This window comes from Neofelis nebulosa, chromosome 18 (genome assembly GCF_028018385.1).
Source record: "Neofelis nebulosa isolate mNeoNeb1 chromosome 18, mNeoNeb1.pri, whole genome shotgun sequence".
NCBI lineage: Eukaryota > Metazoa > Chordata > Mammalia > Carnivora > Felidae > Neofelis > Neofelis nebulosa.
In genome coordinates this window covers 1298441-1317693 of record NC_080799.1, presented here as the reverse complement: position 1 = coordinate 1317693, position 19253 = coordinate 1298441, and the positions used below count along the sequence as shown (strand labels likewise).

At 63.5% G+C, this 19253-nt stretch overlaps 2 protein-coding genes across 2 annotated transcripts in view; one reads left to right on the top strand and one right to left on the bottom strand.

The window, feature by feature from the left end:
- LOC131500735 (basic proline-rich protein-like) overlaps positions 1-3872 on the top strand; it is a 36614-nt gene extending 32742 nt beyond the window's left edge. The window contains exons 3-4 of the mRNA XM_058710155.1: positions 2488-2571; positions 3342-3872. Of these exons, the coding sequence (XP_058566138.1) occupies positions 2488-2571; positions 3342-3522 (265 nt within the window). The 3' untranslated portion in view covers positions 3523-3872. The remainder of the gene's footprint in view (positions 1-2487; positions 2572-3341) is intronic.
- LOC131500734 (basic proline-rich protein-like) overlaps positions 8-19253 on the bottom strand; it is a 62099-nt gene continuing 42853 nt past the window's right edge. Inside the window, exon 3 of the mRNA XM_058710154.1 lies at positions 8-234. The gene's annotated coding sequence lies outside the window, so the exon portion shown is untranslated. The remainder of the gene's footprint in view (positions 235-19253) is intronic.

The following is a 19253-nucleotide window of genomic DNA, read 5'->3' as shown; positions in this document are numbered from 1 at the left end:
GGGGGGGGGGACCGGGCGGGAGGCTGGGTGCCGGCCCCTGGGGGGGGGGGGGGGGGGCGGCTGCCTGCGTTCTCAGGGGCGTCCTGTCCCAGACGGCACGGTGGCACAGCGGGCGTGCTCCCTCACCGCCGGACGCCCCGGGTCACCCGCCCGCGTCCCGCCGAGGCCGAGGCCGCCTCCCCCATCGGCCTGGGCGTCCCGACGGCTCCACCCTTCGCCTCCAGCTCCGTGGTCCTGCGGCAAGACAAGAGAAGAGAGGGCAGTCAGGAGACGCGGCGGCCGCGGGAGGCCCGGGGGTCAGGTGTGGCCCCGTGCCAGGCTCAGCTGAGCCGCCCGACAAAACAAGGAGGCGCATTCGGGGAGCCCGAGGACGACGCCGGGTGACAGGAAGTGCTCAGCACACGCTGTCTTGAGGGCGGGGAGCAAGCCAAAGGAAGCCCCAGTTCGGAGCTTCCCACCCTCCCCGGCCCCGCTGCACCTGCTCGGTCGGGCTCAAAGTTAGGGTCGCCCCGGAGAATCAGGAACCGTGTGCGCCTGGCTCAGGGCCTCCCTCGTGACAGAGGGAAGACAGGGACGTCCTCTCCGGGGAGGGCACTCACAGTGCTCACAGCCGCCTGCAGAGGGTGCTTTGAGCCCTGGCCCAAGGGTCCGCAGCTGGCAGGGCGCAAATCCTGCCAGGGCCCACAGGTCCCCTCCGGCTCCTCTCCGGGGAAGGGGCTGGGAGGCCGCAGCCGGCACCATCCAGGCACCGCGCACAGCTAGGTTCTGGGCCGGAGCTCTCCTGGGCTGGGCCCGGGCTCCTCCGTCTCGCCCAGTTAGCCAGCTGGATGGTCCCCGAGGCTTCGCACCTGGCTCCGGGGCCCTGGAGGGTGTCACCACTCTGTGTGGGTAGATCCCGGCAGAAAGGCCCGGAAGGCAGGGGTGGCTCTGCGAAGACTCCCCCAGGCCCCCCACGCCCCCTCCCCAGACCCAGGCAAGGGCCGAGCCCTCCCAGCTCCGCCAACGACGCCCAAGACACGATGCGATGTGATGGTGGCCGCTGTCCCTCCAGACCCCGCGCTTCCCCAGGACGGGGCCGTCCCCCTCCCCCCACCCGTGGGAGGATGTCCGGTCTGCGGGACGCCCCCTCCGCCCCCCGTATTTCTCCCTCAGGACAGACGAATGGGGATGTGTTTCCTTGTTAATGCTTGGATTTACAGCCGGCCTCTGTAACCGCTCTGTGGCCTGGCGGGTGGCCAGCTGAGTGTATTTCACGGATATTGACGTCTGCAACTAGTCTGCACTGAGGCAGTTTAAATTAGGAGAAAAAAATATAATGATGCGAAATGGATTTTCCTTCCCTTTGGAAACTTCATAAAGAACAGTTTTGATCTGGCTCCTGGGGAAGAGTCTCTTTCTGATTTGCAGAGCGGGGAGAGATCGGACAGGTGGGACCCGAGGAGGAACCCACCCCTGGCCCGGCCCCGGGTGCAAACCACCGGGCCCTCTCTGGGCCCAATCGGAAGTGGCTGCAGGGTCCTGGCGGGGCACTCTTGGGTGTCCGTCCCCAAAGGAGGGAGACTGCCAGGGGTCGCCGGGGTCCCTGCACGGTCTGGCCCGTGACCTCCAAGGTGCCGTCCCCTGGGGAGCCCCTGGAGCCCATCCCCGTCGCTGTCACTCGGTGGCCACCTGCCTGTTCCCCGGGCCAGCTGCCCCTCCCCCAGGGGGCCTCGCCCCAGTGCACTGAGGCGCAGGGCGGCAGTGGGCAGGGGCCGGTGCGGACGCGTGGGTCAGCTCTGGCTCCTGCCCCCGGAAGCAGGTACTCAAGCAGGCCTGTCTAGGAAACCTGGAGCCTCAGCAGTGCTGATTGTAATCACCTTTAATCTCTCGCTCAAAATAACCCAAAGTCAAGTTAAGGAGGATTACAGGGCCTGAAGAAGCCTTCTCACGGGCAGGCGCCCGGGGAGGAGGGACAGGGGCCCCCAGGCTACCAGCCTCTCCCCGCCCCCGCCTCCCAGGGGCGCCTGGGGGCGTGGGTCTGTGTGCGCGTGCGGCTTGCACAAGGCAGGTTCCCACACGTTTGTGCCGGGCTCGGTCGTGTGTCCGGGTGTGCACGTGCGAGGGTCAGTATACACACACACACACACACACACACACACACACACGCTGGGACCCACATTCGGGCATGTGCACGTGGTGTGCCGCCACCCGGGAGCCCCCCACCCCAGTGCCACAGCCTAGAGATGGCCACCTTGTGAGCGGCAGGTGGTTCTGGGGACCAGTCTCGCCTCCCCTGTGCACCCCCACACTCTGAAGCCTCTGCCGTCGGGCTGGCCCACGTGATGAGGGAGGCAGGGCCCTGAGGATGGGGTACGTCACCAGTCCAGAGGCTCCCTCTGGAGGCTGTGGGGGATGGGAAGTCCTGTCTCACCCCACCTGGCCTCGGGTGCTGGGATATAGGAGTGGGCGTGTGACCCTGGTGGCTGGTCCCTTCTGCCCCTTTTATAGCCCCCAAGACCTGGCCTCGGAGGACCCAGGGATCTTGCCGCACCACTCACTCTACAGATGGGAAACTGAGGCCAAGGCCACGCGGTGAGTGGCCCCATCCTCCTCCTGTGGGGCTGGGCGTCAGCTCCAGCAAGTGCCTGGTCCCCCCGGGAGGCCCCTCGGCTGCAGGGACTGAGCGCCCCGTTAGCCAGCTGGAGTTAACCCCAGGGTAAGGGGGACAGGATGCCACCCCATGGGAAGTAGCCCGAGTCAGCTTTCTAGAAAGGTCCTGCTGGGATCACGCACCATCCCCGGGACCGCCCTTTCCTCCCGGGGCTCACTGGTTCCTCCGTTAACCATCTGTAGCTGGCTCCGTCACCGCCCCCACCCCGTTCACCCCTGTCCTCCTCACCCGGCAAGTGACTCGTTAAATAAACGTACCCAGGACACCTGCCGAGAGCCTGCCCGGCCGGCGGGGTGTGCAGAACTGTGTCACACCAGCCCCCACCCGTCACCTGCCCCCTGGCCCCAGACATGCAGGTGCCCGCCCCTCTGCACCCCTGCAGCTCTGGGATCCTCTGCCGGTCCCCCTCCCTCCACATCATCCCTGCCAGCTCGCCGTGCCACCGAACTCCCTCTGTGCGTCCTGCCGGGCGGCCCTGGCCACACATGGCTGCTGAGTGTTAGAAATGTGACTAGCGGCTGTCGTACTGGGCAGCATAGTTCTAGAACCTTCCATAGACACAACTCGACCTGAGTACCCACTAGCCACTGCCCCATCTCCTTCCCCTCCGGGGCGCCACCAGCGGTTTCCAGCCCCCTCCCGCGCGTGTGCTTCCCCCAGATCGTTCCCTTCCCCCGCTTTCTCGGGCTAGTGCGTGGGAGCCGTCCCCGCCCTGTGCCGCGGCCTGCGTCACTGGGGCCACGCTGCCGGAGCCTCCTAGAGCCGCTCGTTCTGACCCGTCCTGCGGGGCCACGGATACATGCGTGTTCGATGCCATCACTTTACAAAACTCCAGCCTGAGTGCCCAGCGGTTTTCCCGTATGCACACCTGACCCAGACGGACGGACGCCCTGAGCACACTGCCCCGGCCGCTTGCTGGACCCCAGGCTCGGTGCCGGCACCCCGGACTCCTCAGGACGTCCCCTCGGAGGCCCCATGACTACGACCCCACACCGCCAAGAGGCGGGCAGAGGCACTCACACAGGAGTGTGAGGTGGGCGGAGGGCAGGGGGCCTGTCCCGGGTGGGGAAGGCACCTGGTGGGGCATGAAAAGGACCCTGGGTAGGAAACCAAGCATCCCGCCCGGATGGGCGGAGGGCCGGTCTCTCGGCAGCTCAGAGTGGGGCCCAAACCCCACACACTGCGGAAGATACTCAGGCACGAGCACAGGGCTGGCGTGCACACACACACACACACACGTCTGGTCTACCCCCTGCCTTGCCGGTTGAGTCCGGGCGGCAGGAGAGCCCTGGTGGCCACGTCCTCGTCCACGTGCCCGCTCCTGTCTTCCACGGCAGGTGGACGTGCCGGGCACGGGGCATTTAGGAACAGTCAGGGCCCCGAGGCATCCACGAGCCAGTGGGGCACCAGCAGGGGACGAGACAGAGGCCTGAGTGGTCCCGGGAAGGTGCCGCGAAATTGTGGGCAATCGGGCAAGGCTTCCACAACAAGATGCTGTTTGACGGTCCTAGCAGGTGAGTAGGAGTTTGTTAGGCAAAGAAGGGCGGTAACGGGTGTCCGAGGCAGAGAGGGTGGAGGCTCAGAGAACAGCCTCCCTCCGGGGAAGTGGGCGGTGACGGGTGGGCGATGCCATGGCAGGAGACGGGGTGGCAGGGGTCCCCGGGACCGGCATGGAAGGGCCGCGCGGCGGGAGACCCCCACACGCTCTCCCTCTGCGGGAGCGTGTCTGCCGCGCAGGGGGCGACGGAGACGGGGCCCGGGAGGCTGGCACCATGTCTGTTCCGTCACATCAGCCCTGCGGCCGCGTTGCCACTAATGAACTAAAGAAATACGGCGGTTCCAGGCTTTTAAACTTCTTACGACCGGATTTGCATAATCGCCACGGCCACGCTGGGACGGGAACACATCTGTCTAAAGATACCGTTGCCCTCCTCAATCACGGAGCCCCGACGTGAGGCCAGCACGGGGCCGGGGCTGGGGCTGCTGCTGAAGCAGTGGACTGTCCACATCCAGAGGGAAACGGGCCGAGGGCCAGGCGCACAGGGAGGTGGGGAGATGGGGGGAAAGCTATCGATCGATAACGTTTTTACCGCTCCAATGTTTGGCCGATAGATCATGTTCACTGCTAACGTTTGTCTGCCTCTGCAGCTTGGCCTTGCTGCAGAGCCCCCGGGGCCGTGACGGGCACATCGGGCCGGTGCGGCCACAGGCCGACGACACGGCCTGGGCCAGCAGAGCCCGTGCGGGGTGGGGCCTGCCCGCCGCAGGCTTCGGATTCCTAGGCCAGGGCACGAACGTTGGGTCTGCCACGCTTTGGCTGTGTGACCTTGGGCAAGTCGCTTAACGTCTCTGGGCCCGCTTCCTCCTCCGTCAAACGGAGATCACCTGGGGAGCTCCCTTCGCGGTGTTACAGCAAGGATGACGTGACCAGATTATCTGAACCTTCCAGCATGTTCCCTGGTACAGGCAGGCTCTGAAATGCGCACTCCCTTCGCTGGAGAGGCCCCTTGGCCTCAGGGGAAGGGGGTGGGGGGAAACGCACATTTCGGGTGGACCCAGCAGGCCAGCTAGACGGGCCTCGTGGGTGCTTTCACTTCAGCAAGCCCCCCGCCCTCGTGCCCACGCCGCGGCAGTGCCGTGAAGGCCGTCTCCAGGCTCATCGCCCACGTCAAGCCCGCCCTCCCCACGCCGGCTTCCCATTTGCCCGAGGAGGCTGGCACGGGCTCCCGAGGCGGGCGGTCCAGCAGTGCTGACTCAGCAGGGCCGGATCCTCAGGACTTGGCCACAGGGTCGGTCTGGCAAGCCCCCGACCTCAGCTGGCCCTGGCCTTGTCCTCTGGGAGGCAGGCCGGGAGACGGCCGCCGGCGCCACGCGTCCTCCCCGCGAGATGGCGGAGGGCGCTGGCGAAGGTCGAGGGACGGGGCCTGGGAAGAGTGCGGAGCGCCCGACGTGGGCGGTCCACGGGAGCCCTGAGCCCAGGGGCCTCGCCCTGCCTGGCCAGACTCCGGGACGAGCAGGAAGTGTGCAGACAGAGGCGATCTCTTATTTCCTCCAGGACCCCGCGTGAAGCGAGTGCCTCCTGTATACGGAGCCACCTCTCTGACATCCAGAGACACAGGGGTCGGTGTCACCCCGATAAGACATACGATGGATATGGAAACAGGCCCCAAAAGGGAAAGCCAGCAGCCGAGATCTTCCCGGAGGAAGGACAGCGGATCGCCCAGCAGCGCCCACCACGCCGCTTGCTAAAAATGCAGATTGTGGCCCCAACTCCTGCCGAGGTGCTGGCCCGGGACGGCGGGCTACGGGTGCCTGGTCCAGCAGACACGGCTGGAAGGGCTCCGGGCAGGGCTGGGGGCTGGATGACGCCGGGCTCGCACCGTCCCTCCTCCAGCAGGCCCCGCAGCTCCAGGCTGCTCCCGAGTTAATTAGGGACCCCAACATTGAATGGTCTGTTATGCTTCCACTGGGCATCTTTTTAAATTAAAAAACATGACGTATGGCACTGTTGGAAGGAGAAATCACTTTGCGATGGTTTCCTGCTCTGGCTCTGGCAGGGATCGGGGAGGAGGGTGGCTGGCCGGCCTCCAGGAACCATGGGCACATGACCCTCTCCAGGAACACCGGTCCACCCCCGGCCGTCAGGAAGCATGTCACTGACTCCAGGCAAGGGTCTGGGTGTCCAAAGGACACTGGCACTGTTCCCCATCACACCCTCCTAACCCTGGCAGCCAGGAAGTTCTATCTTTAGTCTGACCTGAATCTCTCCAGTTGTTTTGAGGGATGGCTGGTTTGAGACGGACCTCAGAGACTTGCCGCTTCTGCTTTCCCCAGCGCAACCGAGACCTCCAAAGGCCCTGAAGTCTGGGAGCCCTCTCAGAGCCGGGGAGTCCTGTCCCTGTCCGAGCTCCGGCGGAAGGCGGGACGTCCACACAGAACGCCGGCTCCCCCTCCCCACAAGCCACCGGCCGGGCCACGCCCGCAGACCCGATGACCACGGCCAAGCCCGCTCACCCGCCTGGCCTCTGCACCGACAGGTCCTGCCCGAGTCTCCGTTCCTATGATTCTTTCATCAGAGCACATTTCCTGGCCGCTGTTAATTGTACTCAAGATTTGGGGCCTGGTTCCCAAGCAGAGGTTATAAATTAGCAATTAACCCTCAAATGTTACAATGAGGGTAATCGGATACCAAGCAAAGACCAGCGTCAGAAGTATGAGTGACAGCGACACGGGCTGGGGCGGACAGGACACGTCCGCGGCACCAGGGCCGACCACGATGCCGGCTGAGCCCCGGTGGGCGCCACGCTGGGGGGAAACGGCCGCTCTGGCGAGGGGCGCTCGGGGAGACTCCCAGGCAAGGTGCAGAACAGCCAGCACGGCCCCCTCGGCGGCCGGGGTGTTCCCACACCGGAAACGGGGCTCTCTCCCCTACGTTTCTGGAAAGTTCCATCACAACACCTGGGATCCTGACAAAAGACTTCCAGGTGATCACCCTCAAGCTCGCGTCCCAGGAAAGAAGCTTCTGGAAGGGAAGCCGGCAGCACGGGCAGGCCCGGGCCCCCAGACTCTTATCTTTCCTTTGTGCGTCATCAAACCTGCAAACGTGCACTCGCATGGCTTCCTCTGCTCTGCAGCTGAGGGAACTCTGAGCCACCCTAGGAGCAGACGTCACCTCTATCTGCTAACGTCCTTACGGTCTGAATTCTTACCGTTTCCCTTTCAATCCACCTGGAAGGTATTTGACTTGGGTGAAGAAGACGTAAAATCAATCCCCCGCCCCCACCAATGGGCAACAAATTTGTCCTGCCGGCACGTATTGAATAATCTGTCCCCTCAGCTGACTCGTGAGGCCCCATCCCCCAGCCCAACGGCAGCGTGCTCCCCACAGGGCAAGTCTGGTCAAGCCTGTCCTCTCTCTTCAACCCCGCGTGGCTCCCCAGCTCCCTCAAGAGAGTCCACGTTGCGGTGACGGTCCCTGCCTGGCCTGCCTCTCACCGCCCCCACCTTGCCCTAGAAGGCGACGGTCGGCCTGCCTCTCTCACATTTTCTCTAAGGCGCTGTTTCCCCGCCTGGGACGTAACCCCTCCCTGCACATCACCAGTCCACCCCCAAGTGCTCTGTGTTCAGACCCCTGACTGGGGCTGCGGTCCCCCCTCGTAATCCCAGAGCTGCCCCACTGTGCCCCTGTGCTGCAAAGCTCTGACTTCCCGTCTGTGCCTCCCCATCAGTCAGACCGTGGGCTGAAGGCTCTGGGATGTCCTTTCCCGGCGCGGAGTAGGGGGCCTGTGAAGACATGCAGGCCACAATCACCTGTGAAGGAGCGCAGCCACGCGCGTGGCTTTCCAGGGATCGTCTCCCATTTATGCCTGTTGCTCTGGTGCAGTTATTAACGGACGCTCTTTCACCGCCAAGCATTCCTGCCACCAAGGAGGTCTCTGTCTGGAGACTACTCTGTACCGCCGGTGGCCCCCGGCCCCTCTCGTGACACCTTAGCAGCCCCATTAAATCCTTGCACGTCTGTGGCAGACTTCCGTACCTAGGGCGAGACCCGCCCGTTCTCACTCCCCGCGTTCCAGAGACCTTGCTCCGGGTGGGTATCCTTCCGGGTGAACTTTCAGAATGACTTCAAACCACGTTGCCAAGGCGCGGACGGCAGAGCACTGAGCCTGCAAATTGATTTCGGAAGAGCCTCAGGGCTCGTAACATTCCAGCTCAGCCTACCCCACTACGCCTGCTTTCCCTTTGGTCTCTCGGGAAAACTTCACAGCCTCCTTCATAATGATCTCAAATTTTTCTTGTAAATTTATTCCTGGGAATCCCGTGGGGTTTTCTGTTGTTCCGTTGTGAGTGGGGACCATTTATCTCATTGTGTTCTCTGACTAGCGGCTGCTGGTGCAGACGAGAATCATTGATTTGTGTATGTTTGCCCTATACCCAGCCCCGTACCTCGGCCGAGTTCTCAAATTGTCGCGTCAGTTGGTTCTCGTGGCTTCCTTGGGTCTCAAATCTGACTGTCTGCAAATAACTGCCGTCCTTTCCCACAGACATCCCGTTTAATTCGGTTTCGTGTCTTATTGCTATGTCTAGCGTTTCTGGACAGTGATAAAGGGCCCCGTTGGGTTTTTTTAATAAAAGTTTCTGAACAGGAATCATGAAAAAAATCTCATCTTTTAGAACGAGGGTGGCCAGGGAGTGACATCTACTCTTTACTGTGATGAAAAAGTACCCTTTCCCTTCTGGTTTTAGCACTTAACTTAAAACCAGAAACTAGCGCTAGGTTTTTTCAGAGACCTCCCCCCCATCGTTTATGAACATGGCATCCTGGCCAACCTGTTGACGCTCTGTATTATATTAATAGATTTCTTTAATATTAAGCCATCTTTGAGTTCTTTTGACAGATCCGACATAATCATGGCAGATTATCTCTCTGATGTTCTGGGGAATTGGGTCTGCTTGTGTCTTATTGAGGATTTCTGATCCAGTCTTTACGGGCAAGATCCGCGTGGGGTCTCATTTTCCATACCGCCTCTGCCTCCTGGGGTTCGGGGCCGTTCTCGCTTCTGCCGGGGGAGATCTCCTGCAGACGGTGGCAGCCGGCTCAGTCAAGAGATGCCTTTGATGGGGGACCTCCCGGGCCCATGAGCTCAGGGCCCCCCCGTGGCAGAGGGGCTCCCGGAAGCCGTGTAGGCAAATACCGCGAACCACGTTGTCAAGTGAATGGTCGTTTTCTCAAGTGAACGTCACCCCTGCTTCATCTTCTGTGCATTCTAGATTCTCCTGATCCGCGGGTGGCCCAGAGAAGTCTCTGCTGGCAAAGCTTGCACCAGCCTGGCAGGCATCAGAGTTGGTGAATTCCACGCGGGCCTCTGGGAGACCCCAGCGCCCAAGGACATTAGGATCGTGAGGGCACCCTTGCGGGGAGTCTGGACCTACATTCGTCGTCGCCCACACGTGGACAGGTGGACATCGGTCAGGCATCAGGGGCCCAGGGGAGGACAAAACCAGCAGAGGCCCCTCTCAGAACGTCCACTCTGATGGAGGAGCAAAGTGGAACCCACTGTGACAGGAAGGATGTTCCCGAAAGACGGTGCCTGCCGCTCGCCGTGCCGGGGCCTCGACCTTCCCCTGCCCGGGACAGGGTCTGTCTCCACGTCCCTCGAGTCTGGGTGGCCCTAACACCACGCAGGCTGACCACGCTGTCTGTCCCGGACACGGCCCTCAGCCGCCCTGGGGGCAATACTTCCGTGTCTCGGATGCAGCCGCCACCAACAAGAAGCCACTTCCCTGACACTGCCTGCTGCAGAAGCCTGAGGTGTGTGGGAGGGTCTCGGGGTGGCTTCTAGAAAGAGCACCCGGCTGGGGCATGAAGACAAGCCACCCAGCCCAGCCCTCCGTGGATGCCTGCTCCACAGAGCCACGAGGTCAGGGTGGCTCGTTACGTGGCCACGGGTGACAACCTGATGTCAGGGGTCGGGTGAGCCCTGTGTCCCCCCTGAGCCTCGCCTGCCCCGCCTGTCACAGGCAGCTCCTCGCCCTCAGAATCTGGGGTGTTTGCGAGCATGCTGGCCGGGCGGGACCCCTCACCAGAGGCGGGATGTGTGGGGCGTGACCCTTCCGCCACCAAATCACTTAGGCTTTCTCGGCCTACGTCTTCTCTCCTCTGGGAAGTGGCAACAGTCAAGTGACCTCCTGGTTCACCAAGGGATCTGCACACGAGAAACACGTCCCGTGTGCACCACTCTGTGCTCCGCGGGGGCCCTGTGGGGCTCCGGCCGTCTCCAGGGTCTGGGGACAGACGGACAGGGCAGGGTTTGCGCAAAGTCCGGGCGGTGCAGCCAGGCCCCGGGAGCCTGAGCGTTGGGGTGGCACCGTTCCCAGGGGGCGTGGGCCGCAGCCAGCCCCTAGCTGCCCCTCCACTCCCCCCGCCAGCTCTCAGAGTCCATAAAAAATCAATCTAATGACACAGCACACATTAATTATAGCTGCAAGACCAGGAAGGGGATTGATCTGGAAGGGGCTGGCTCTGCCGTTACCCAGATGCTCTGCCAGAGAGCAGACCGGAGCCTGTCCCCCAACATGGGGCTGGGGGGACAGAAGGTGGAGGCCGCTGGGAGGGCAGCCTGGGGGCGGGACACCGGGGCGTGGGTCTGTCCCCGCCTCCCTCTGGTTTTCTGACCCCAAACCGAGACTGCAAAGGGGTGGGGCTCCCTCCAGACAGCTGTGGGTGGGCAGGACCCAGCCAGACCCCTCTCATCTCCCTCCCCTACAAACGGCACGGAGGGAAGGCCCGTCCTGGGCGCTCCCAAGTCCAAGGGGTTGAGAATGAGTATTCCTGGGCACGGCCGGAGCCCCAGCCAGACAGCATGACGGAAGGAAAGGAAGCCCCGTCAGGAGCTGGGGAGCCAGCCCGGGAGGGACACGGATGTGCTCTAAGAATGTCCCGTGTCCCCTGAGGATGGGGCACCGTGGCCGGCCTGAGGGCCCGTCGCCACGCACAGGTGTGGCCGGGTTCGTGGTCCGTCCCAGTCTGCTCTGGCGGCCGGCCCCCGGTTCTCGGTGGGGAGCAGAGGCTCCATTGCCCTCGATGCCATTCCCCCAACTGGTCTGTATTCTGGAGGCGCTCGGGGACCCTCCCTGGGCAGCCCTGGGGCAGGAAGTGACTGTAGGTCCCCTCGGACGGCAGCCGCACCCCAAGTCCCTGAGATCCAGGGGTGCTGGGGACCCCCACGTGGGCCCGGGGACAGCTCCGGGCGGGCCTTCCCCTGTGTGTGCAGGGGGTGGGGGGCTGGGGCTGCGTTTGGCTGCGCCGCGCTTCCCACTTATGTCTGAGCTGGGAGATCCAGCGTGGTCCGTATGCCGCGGTTATAAATAGAGCTCCTCGGGGGGCTTCGAAGGGCCAAGGTGAGAAAAAACCGGAAGCATCATGGGCGGGGGGGGGGGGGGGGGGCTGGCAGGACAGCAGCTTGCGCCTGACACCTGCGGGGGAGGGGTGTCCCCGGAGTGCGCCCCTCGGCCGCGGCCTCCCCCCGCCCCCGCCGCACTTCACGCGCACACAGCAGCCTCGCACACGAGCGTCTAATTACCGCCTCACGGCGGGCAGGAGTCCCGCCACCGGAGCAGCTGGAGGTCACTCGACCCTGCGCGGAAGTGACACCGCTGGAAGCCACCCAAGCGAGGTGTGAGGACGCGCTCCCCTCCGCGGGTCTACCCTCCAGCCCCGGGCGCGTCAAAGAGACAGCGGAGCTGCTGGGGCTCACGCCGCCTCCTCCCCCACACCGCCTGCCGCCTCGCCCAGGGCTCCGAGCCTCCGTCTGTCTGCGGGCCGTCTGTCCGTCTGTCACCCGCGTCCTACCGCCCCCCGGCCTCCGGGAGTCTGCAGGAAGGGGACACATGCTGGAGGCCAGGACCAGGAGCCCGGCATTCCCTCCAGCTGGAATAACAGGTCACATCCGCCTTGACAGAGCACACGGGACAAAAACGCGTCAGGAAGGGGTCCGCAGAGAAGCAGGGCTCCACGCCACCCCCAGGGAAGAGAATGAGGCAAACGCAGCTTGAGCCAATAGATGTGGCCACCTAAGAAGGTAACCGTGGCTGACTTAACAGAGATCGAGCAGGTAGAATAGCAGAGGTGACAGTCCACCTCTCTGCAGCACCGCTCAGCCTGTATTCAGAGAGGGTTCAGACTTTAAGGAAGACAAGCAGAGCTCACAGTCCGAGAGCACCTACTAGGAGTCATGAACTTGGCTGAGTCTCCACAGCTGCTCGACGGGGCGGGATTCAAACCCAGGCAGTTCGGCCCCGGGGCCCCCGCGCGTCGCCGCACGTCAGGCGGCCGACAGGTCCGCGTGGGCGAGGCGAGGGAGCCGGCAGCGAGGGGACGATGCAAAGGCAGGTGCCCGAGGAAAGGCGAGAGGGAGAGGCGGCGTCTGCGAGGGGCAGGGCCTCGGTGCTCCTGTACCCGCACAGCAGGCGCCCCCAGGCCCTGCGGGTGGACGCTCACCCTCCCGACGTCAACCGCGCGGCCCTGCTGGAAGGCCGAGGCGCACGGAGCGCGGGAGCCGAATGCCCGTGCCGGGCGCGTACCTGGCGCGGCCGTGAGAGGCGTCCACGGGTGCACGGATCAGGGTGCGGCGCGGTATGCGAACAGCGGGGCGCTGGCTGGCAGCGAAGAGGGGCGAGCCGTGAACCGCGCACTCGGCACGATGCCCCCACAGGAGCGCCGCCGAGACCCCGGGTGAGCCTTCCGAGCCCCTGGCGCGCCAGCCGCGTCGCAGAAGCGCTCAACGGCGCCAGACAGCGGGTTCGCAGGGGGGGCTCCGCCAGTGGAGGGAAGCGTAAAAGCTGGTGTGAGAATCACCATCGCAAACTTCCGCAAAGGCCCCACTGCCTCACGAGGCGGGGGCGCGGGGCGCAGCCGGTCCGGAGACGCTGGGGGGGGGGGGGGGGGGCGGGGGCGGCTGCGGGAAACCGTGTACCTAACGCCACCGAGCCGCACGCTTACAAACGGGGAAGGTGGCGAGTTTCGCGTGGTGTGTGTTTTACCACGGTGAGAAATGGAGAAAGCAAGAGGGCAGAGAGGGTCGGAGAAGGGCACGCGGGGGGCTTCGGGGCACTGGGACACAGGCCTCCTCGCTCCCTCCAGCGCTTCCCTGGGCCACCGGCAGCGCGTGGGGATTAATATGAAGCCAGAAGGGGCGGCGTTCAGGTATTCATGGTGTTATCCTTCGCACCTTTAGCTGTATTAAATATCTTATAATTAGTGAAATATTTATCAGGATTTCTTAAATACTTGAGACATCTTAAATACTTTATAATGGATTTTTACATGTTTTGGAAGGAGCGGGCTGCTGTGTATGACTGAGCTCCCCGTCGCCAGAGGTGTGCAAGGAGAGGCAGGGTGTCGGAGAGGGCACCGCCCCTGGCAAGGGGTTCCCCAAAACCGGGAGAGCTGTCAGATTCACCCGTGAGCTTTCACAAAACAGAAACTTCCACAACCCAGCTCTACCCCTGGTTCAGGTTTAGGGTCGGGCCCAGGCGTCTGCATTCGTTTAAAGTGCCCTCTTCCCTGGCTGGGACCCCTTTCTGGTTCCGGCTTTGTTTTCTCTGGTCCTGAGGACCAGGCCCAGGCCGCTCGGGCCCCCACCAGCTGGGCCGATCCCCAGGGCCGAGGGTCACAGCCACTGAGCGGAGGGTGAGAGGCACCAGCCCCTGGAGCTGCGGGCCCGGGGCCTCTGATGAGTCCTGCAGGGGCTCTCGTTGCACAGATGGGAGCACTGAGGACCAGAGCCGGTAAGGAATGGCCTCAGGATCCCAGAGGAATCTAGGACGGAGGGGCGACCGGGCTTCTCATTTCTGACCTAGGACTTCCCTGCGTCACACGCTTCACCCCTCCTGGTCGTCCGAGCTCTAATACTGACCTGCAGTGGCCGGGGGGAAGTGCCCCCTCCGAGTGCCCTCTTCTGCCCTGGGCCCCGCCTGGCTTTGACCACGCATGGAGGCAAGGTTTGACGGACCCAACTTGGCCGACGCGACGTGGTGCCCTGCAAGCTGACTGGTGGCCTGGTGCTCTGGCCCCTCCTCATTGGGTGGACCCCTGTGTGCCAGCCCCCTGCCAGGGCAAGGCGGGGGCACACGGTGGCTGTCCAGCAAGGGACCTGAGGAGCCACGTCAACAGAACCCCCCAACTTTGGCCTCGACCTTGTAAGGCCTTGCGCTCGGGCCCAGAGAAGGAAAGGAACTTCCCCCGGGTCACACAGCAGGGTCGCGGTACAACCAGGGCGAGGACCTTGTTCTCCTGACCCGTCCCCAAAAGGCTCCCTCGTACCCACCCTGAGGCCCTGGGGCTGTGCCTTAGCCGGGGTGAGGGGCGGGAGGGGGCTGATGACTGCCCTGGGGCTGCTTCCCTCCTACCCCTCCACTGCCCAGGGGGGTGCCGGGGCACAGGGGGCCGAGGGCTTGGGATACACAGACAGAGATGCCATCTGCCCATTGCCGGCCCTGGTCAAGTCGCTAAATCCGCGTTTCTGCTTCCTCGCCCGTGGGCCTGGGGCTCAGGTACCCTCAGGCCAGCTTTCTGCTACCAAAAGTCTGGTTTTACAGGTGCCGACGCACATTTATTTAAATGCGGTCAGACACAGGAAGGAGCAGCTAATTGCACGTGGACTTCGTTCGGTAGATGAGGAAACGGAGGGCAGGCTGGCGCCTCGACCCAGGAGAGCAGCTGTGGGCAGCCTCCGGGCCACTGGAGGAAGCGAGGTTCCGAATCTGGTCGTAGCCCCACTTGCTATGGCAATGAATCGACAGTCACAGCACATGACAAAACAGTACCCAAGCAGCCTATCCTGTGGAAGAGAGACCCACGGGGAGGGAGGCTCGGGAGAGGAGGGGATCCGGCCGGGAAGGGAGACGTGGTCTCAAGGGCCCACAAGACCCTGGAGCAGGAAGGGGCCTTTACAAGCCTCGGGACCACAGCCCCAGGCTGCGGAGCTTTCCCCCCCCCCCCCCGCCCATGATGCTGGGACAAAGGGCCATCTGGTCTACCACCTGCCCCCACCCCGGGTAGGGCTGGGCTGCTGCACTCGGCTACCGGCTCCTTCCCGCCATAAACCCGAACGCTCCGGCCCCTAGGGAGCTCTCTGCCCAGCCGGGCCCGGGGCCGAGGCAGGCTGGGGACTGGGCCTGGTGCCCCTGCAGGAAGCTGGACAGACCTCCCGCCGCCTGGACCTGACGTAAGCTGGAAGGCCTCTGGGGAAACCAAAAGCGGGGGTGGGGGAAGAAGCCCGTGGCCCAAGTGGGAGAATCTGGCCCTCCTGCCTGGTCCCGCCTTCCTCGTCCCAACAGAGGTGACGGGCAGAGTCCTGGGCTCTGTCCGGGCCGGGCCAGGGTCCGAGGATGTGGGCTTCCTCCTGATGAGGAAAGCAGGTGTGGGGTGGGTTGAGAAGGATCGGGGTCCACCCGTGACGGGCTCGCGGGGAAACACGTGCTGCTGGGGCACTGTCGGCTGGGCTGGACAACAGGAGCCCAGGGACACGGGGCAGGGTCCAGGGCAGGGGCGCCCAGGGCCTGCAGGGATCCGTTCCTTGCCCGACCACAGTGCTTGTCAGCCCACCAATCAGAGCCGAGTCCTTTGGGCCCTGCCACGTCCTTGGTTTTCTAGAAGACTCTGCAGATGTGTCAGCCGCTCTAGGAAGAGCAAAGTCCTCATGGGCTCCGTGACGTCAGCGGCCCTGCATTCTGCTGGCCCACGTGGCGACTTCGAGCCTGCCACTCTGTGACTCCTGCCCTCTCTCCCACATGGCGGGGACTGCAGCTCTGCCCTGCCCCCTTGAGGGCCACAAACAGCAGCTGGGGCCCTGCCACGTGCCAGATGCTGGGCTAAGGGATGCAGACAACCAAACTCAACCAGTACGGGTGTCAGCCGGGGACTCAACCTGGTCTGTGGGTTCAGGAGGGCTCCCCGAGAGGCGACATTTCTGCAGAGACTTGAACAAAGAGAGAGACTTAGCCATGCAAAGGCACCTGGTGAGCAGAGTGGGGGCAGATGGGGCATACAAGGGACCAAGGAGGCCAGGGGAGCTGGAGCCTGCAGGGGGGTGGGTGACAAGACCCCAGGAGGTGCAGGACTGCTGGGAGCCTTTATCTTACCCCAGAGTGTCTGCCGAAGACAAGATCTTGCCTGAAGGGCAATAAGGAGCCACCGAAGGTTTAGTAGAGAGGAGCTACGATCACCCTGGCTGTTGCAGGACAACAGTGGGTATGCGGGAAATCAAGAGGAGGCGTCCACGGTCAGGGCAGGAGAGACGGCAGAGTGTTCTGGACCAGACGGCGGGGGAGGGGAGGAGGGAGGGACGTGGATGGAGCCAGGAGACGTGGACTACATCCAGTGACACGCATACGAATGTGCCCGGAAAGTCTGGAATGTTCCCAGAAGCACCAGTCACGAGAGCCCCGACCTGGACATTACCCAAACGCCCACCGACAAGCGGACGGATGATCCCCAGGGGAACACCCACGACGGAAAGCTATCGTGTGGCAATAAAGATGACTGAACCGTAACGACGCGGCAAGGGGATGAACATCGCAAACAACTGCGCACGAACTGTTTGCACCGAGTTCCAAAATGCGCAGAAACAATGTGGTTCAAAGGCTAGCGGTCACCCCTGGGGGCAGCGACTTGGAAGGGGACGTGAGGGGCCTCCGCAGAGCCGGTGATGCCCTGTGGGTTGGCCTGGGTGCTGAGGACATGGGTGTGTCCACTGGACAAAAACTCACTGAGCTGAGGATGCCTCCGGGGTGTGTCCCCTCCTGTCTGTGTGCCACACTCCAGGAAGAGATTCAAAGGAGAAAGGAGGGACTCGGGAGATCAGACCAACGTAACTGGTGATTTTCTGTGTGACGGTGACGGGAACAGCGGGGAGGCGGCTTGGCGAATGCAAAGGTGGAGGCGTGATGGGCCAGCGTGGTCACAGCCATGCCGAGTTTAGGGTGCGTGTGTTGGGGACAAGGGGAGAGGCCCCAAGGCCTGCACCAGGCAGAGGGCTGAGCACAGGACAAGCTAGCCCCAGGGCCAGGCAGTGGACACCGTGTGCGGAGAGGAGCAGGAATGTTAGAGGCACCCGAGGAGAGGAGTGTCCAGAGGTAGGAGGAGCTCGGATGCCAAGAGCAGAGAGAGAAGGTGGGGTCGGAGACCCCGAGCCCTGTGTCCGCGGGAGCCCTCTGAGATAAGGAAGCTGTAGTGATTGTGGGATCTTACAGGTGGGTGAGATCACGGTGAATTCTCGTCTGTATCAGACAGGTCTCTGTTGCACTGGCAGCAGCTGTAACACACAGAGCTTGGCTGCAGAGGGCTCAGAAAGCACTAAGGGGATGGGTGGGGGGGCAAGAGAGGCAGGTGCAGAGACCAGGTGCCGCCCCCGGGATTGCACAGAGCAGGGGCTGGAGGGGCCTGGGAAAGGGAGCCATCTCTGAGCGATGGGAATCTTCATGGACATGTGTGTCCAAGTTGGACCCTGGATGTGGAAGGGGGCACCAGAGGGGAGGTCAGGGCTGCCTGACCCAGACCTGGCCTTGTTGGTGGGGAGGGCGCCCCCTAGGGTGTGGAGAGGAGGACCGGGCAGCATCCAGCGGGCTGACGCTGTGCAGGAGGTCAGGACCCTGGACAGCTCTGGGCCATCCCACCGTCAGAGCCTCTGAAACCCAGCCTCACAGGGGCTGAAATGCTCAGAACGAGAAAGAACGAGGCCCTGCTTGCTGTCCAGGGAGAGGCTGTGTCACTCATGTGTCCAGGGCCCTTGGTGTCCCCAGCCAGAAAACGGGCGAGATGGGGAATGGGGGGGGGGGGGGGGCTCCTCTCTGCCCCTCCAGGAAGCCCCTCTGCTCCTTCTCTGAGCCCTGCATGCATTCACAGTCCTGCCCGGGAGCTACGAAGCCTAGGCTTACGGGGGCTCCCCAACTCCCCTGCAACCCCCCTCCCCTGCAGGGAGCACACAGTAGGACTGCAGCAGTGCTCCCCTCCCCTCCCCCCCAGGAGTCTCAGAGCATCAGCTGGTGATCCTGGAAGAGCCGCCGGCTGACGTACACACGGCATTTCAGGGCCTTGCGCCAAGCAGCCAGGCTGGGGACACCGCGTGTGCAGGGCGAGGGCCAGCCCGGAGCAGCTCGGGCAGAGCCAGGCAGACTCCCCGCAGGCGGCCCCAAGTACCCTCCCCTCCATCAGAGAGCAGTGACACTTCTGCAAGTGCGAGTCAGACCCCGTGTCCACCTGCAGACCCTGGGCAGTCACTCGGGGTCCTTGTACCAGATGGTCCAGTAGTGCTGGTGTATGGAAAACAGTCCTCCCGGCTCCCAGGCCCCACGCCGGCCACCTTGTCCCAGCCTGCTCCTACTCTCCCGGCAGCTCCCTCCTCTCCCACCACCCCCACCCCACGGCTGTACCTCCCCGCACACCCCCGACCCACTTCCCAGGCTGGATTCGCAGTTCACCGGGTGGGGCTGAGTGTGTGGAGGGGAGGGAAGGGCAGGGCGGGACAACCACACACACAGGGGCCCCCAGGGTCACGGGGACACATGCGCAGAGATGCCCACAAAGCAGGTGCGGGGGGGGGGGGGAGGAGGGAGGGCGGGAGAGGCACAAGTGGGGAGCCGCCTTGGTGCCTCTTGCTTACTTGATCAGAGAGCCCCACAAGCAGCTGCTACTGCCCCCACGGAACAAAGACACAGACAGGTTAAGTGACTTGCCCCTAACTGCACAGCCGCTTAGCAATGGAACCCAAATTTAAACGTGGGTCTGTAGTGGGTCCCTGCATTGGTGGCAAAAAGAGGGGTCAGAGCCCAGAGGCAGGAGTAAGATCTCTGAGGGAGGAGGCGAGAAGATCAGGCCGAAAGCCCTGCCTGTGTGGCAGGGACGGGGACAGTGGGACAGGAGGCATGAGCCAGGAGCCCTGGACTGCAGGAGAAGGGGTCCCCAGGGCCCGCAAGCCACAGAGAGGCCAGAGGCAGGAGGCACCCAAGGCCTCCCCTCTCCTGCTAATTTGGATACGCGTTCCACGGGGAAACGAGAAGACCAATTCAGACCCACACCAGCTGAGGAGACAGAAAAGCCAAA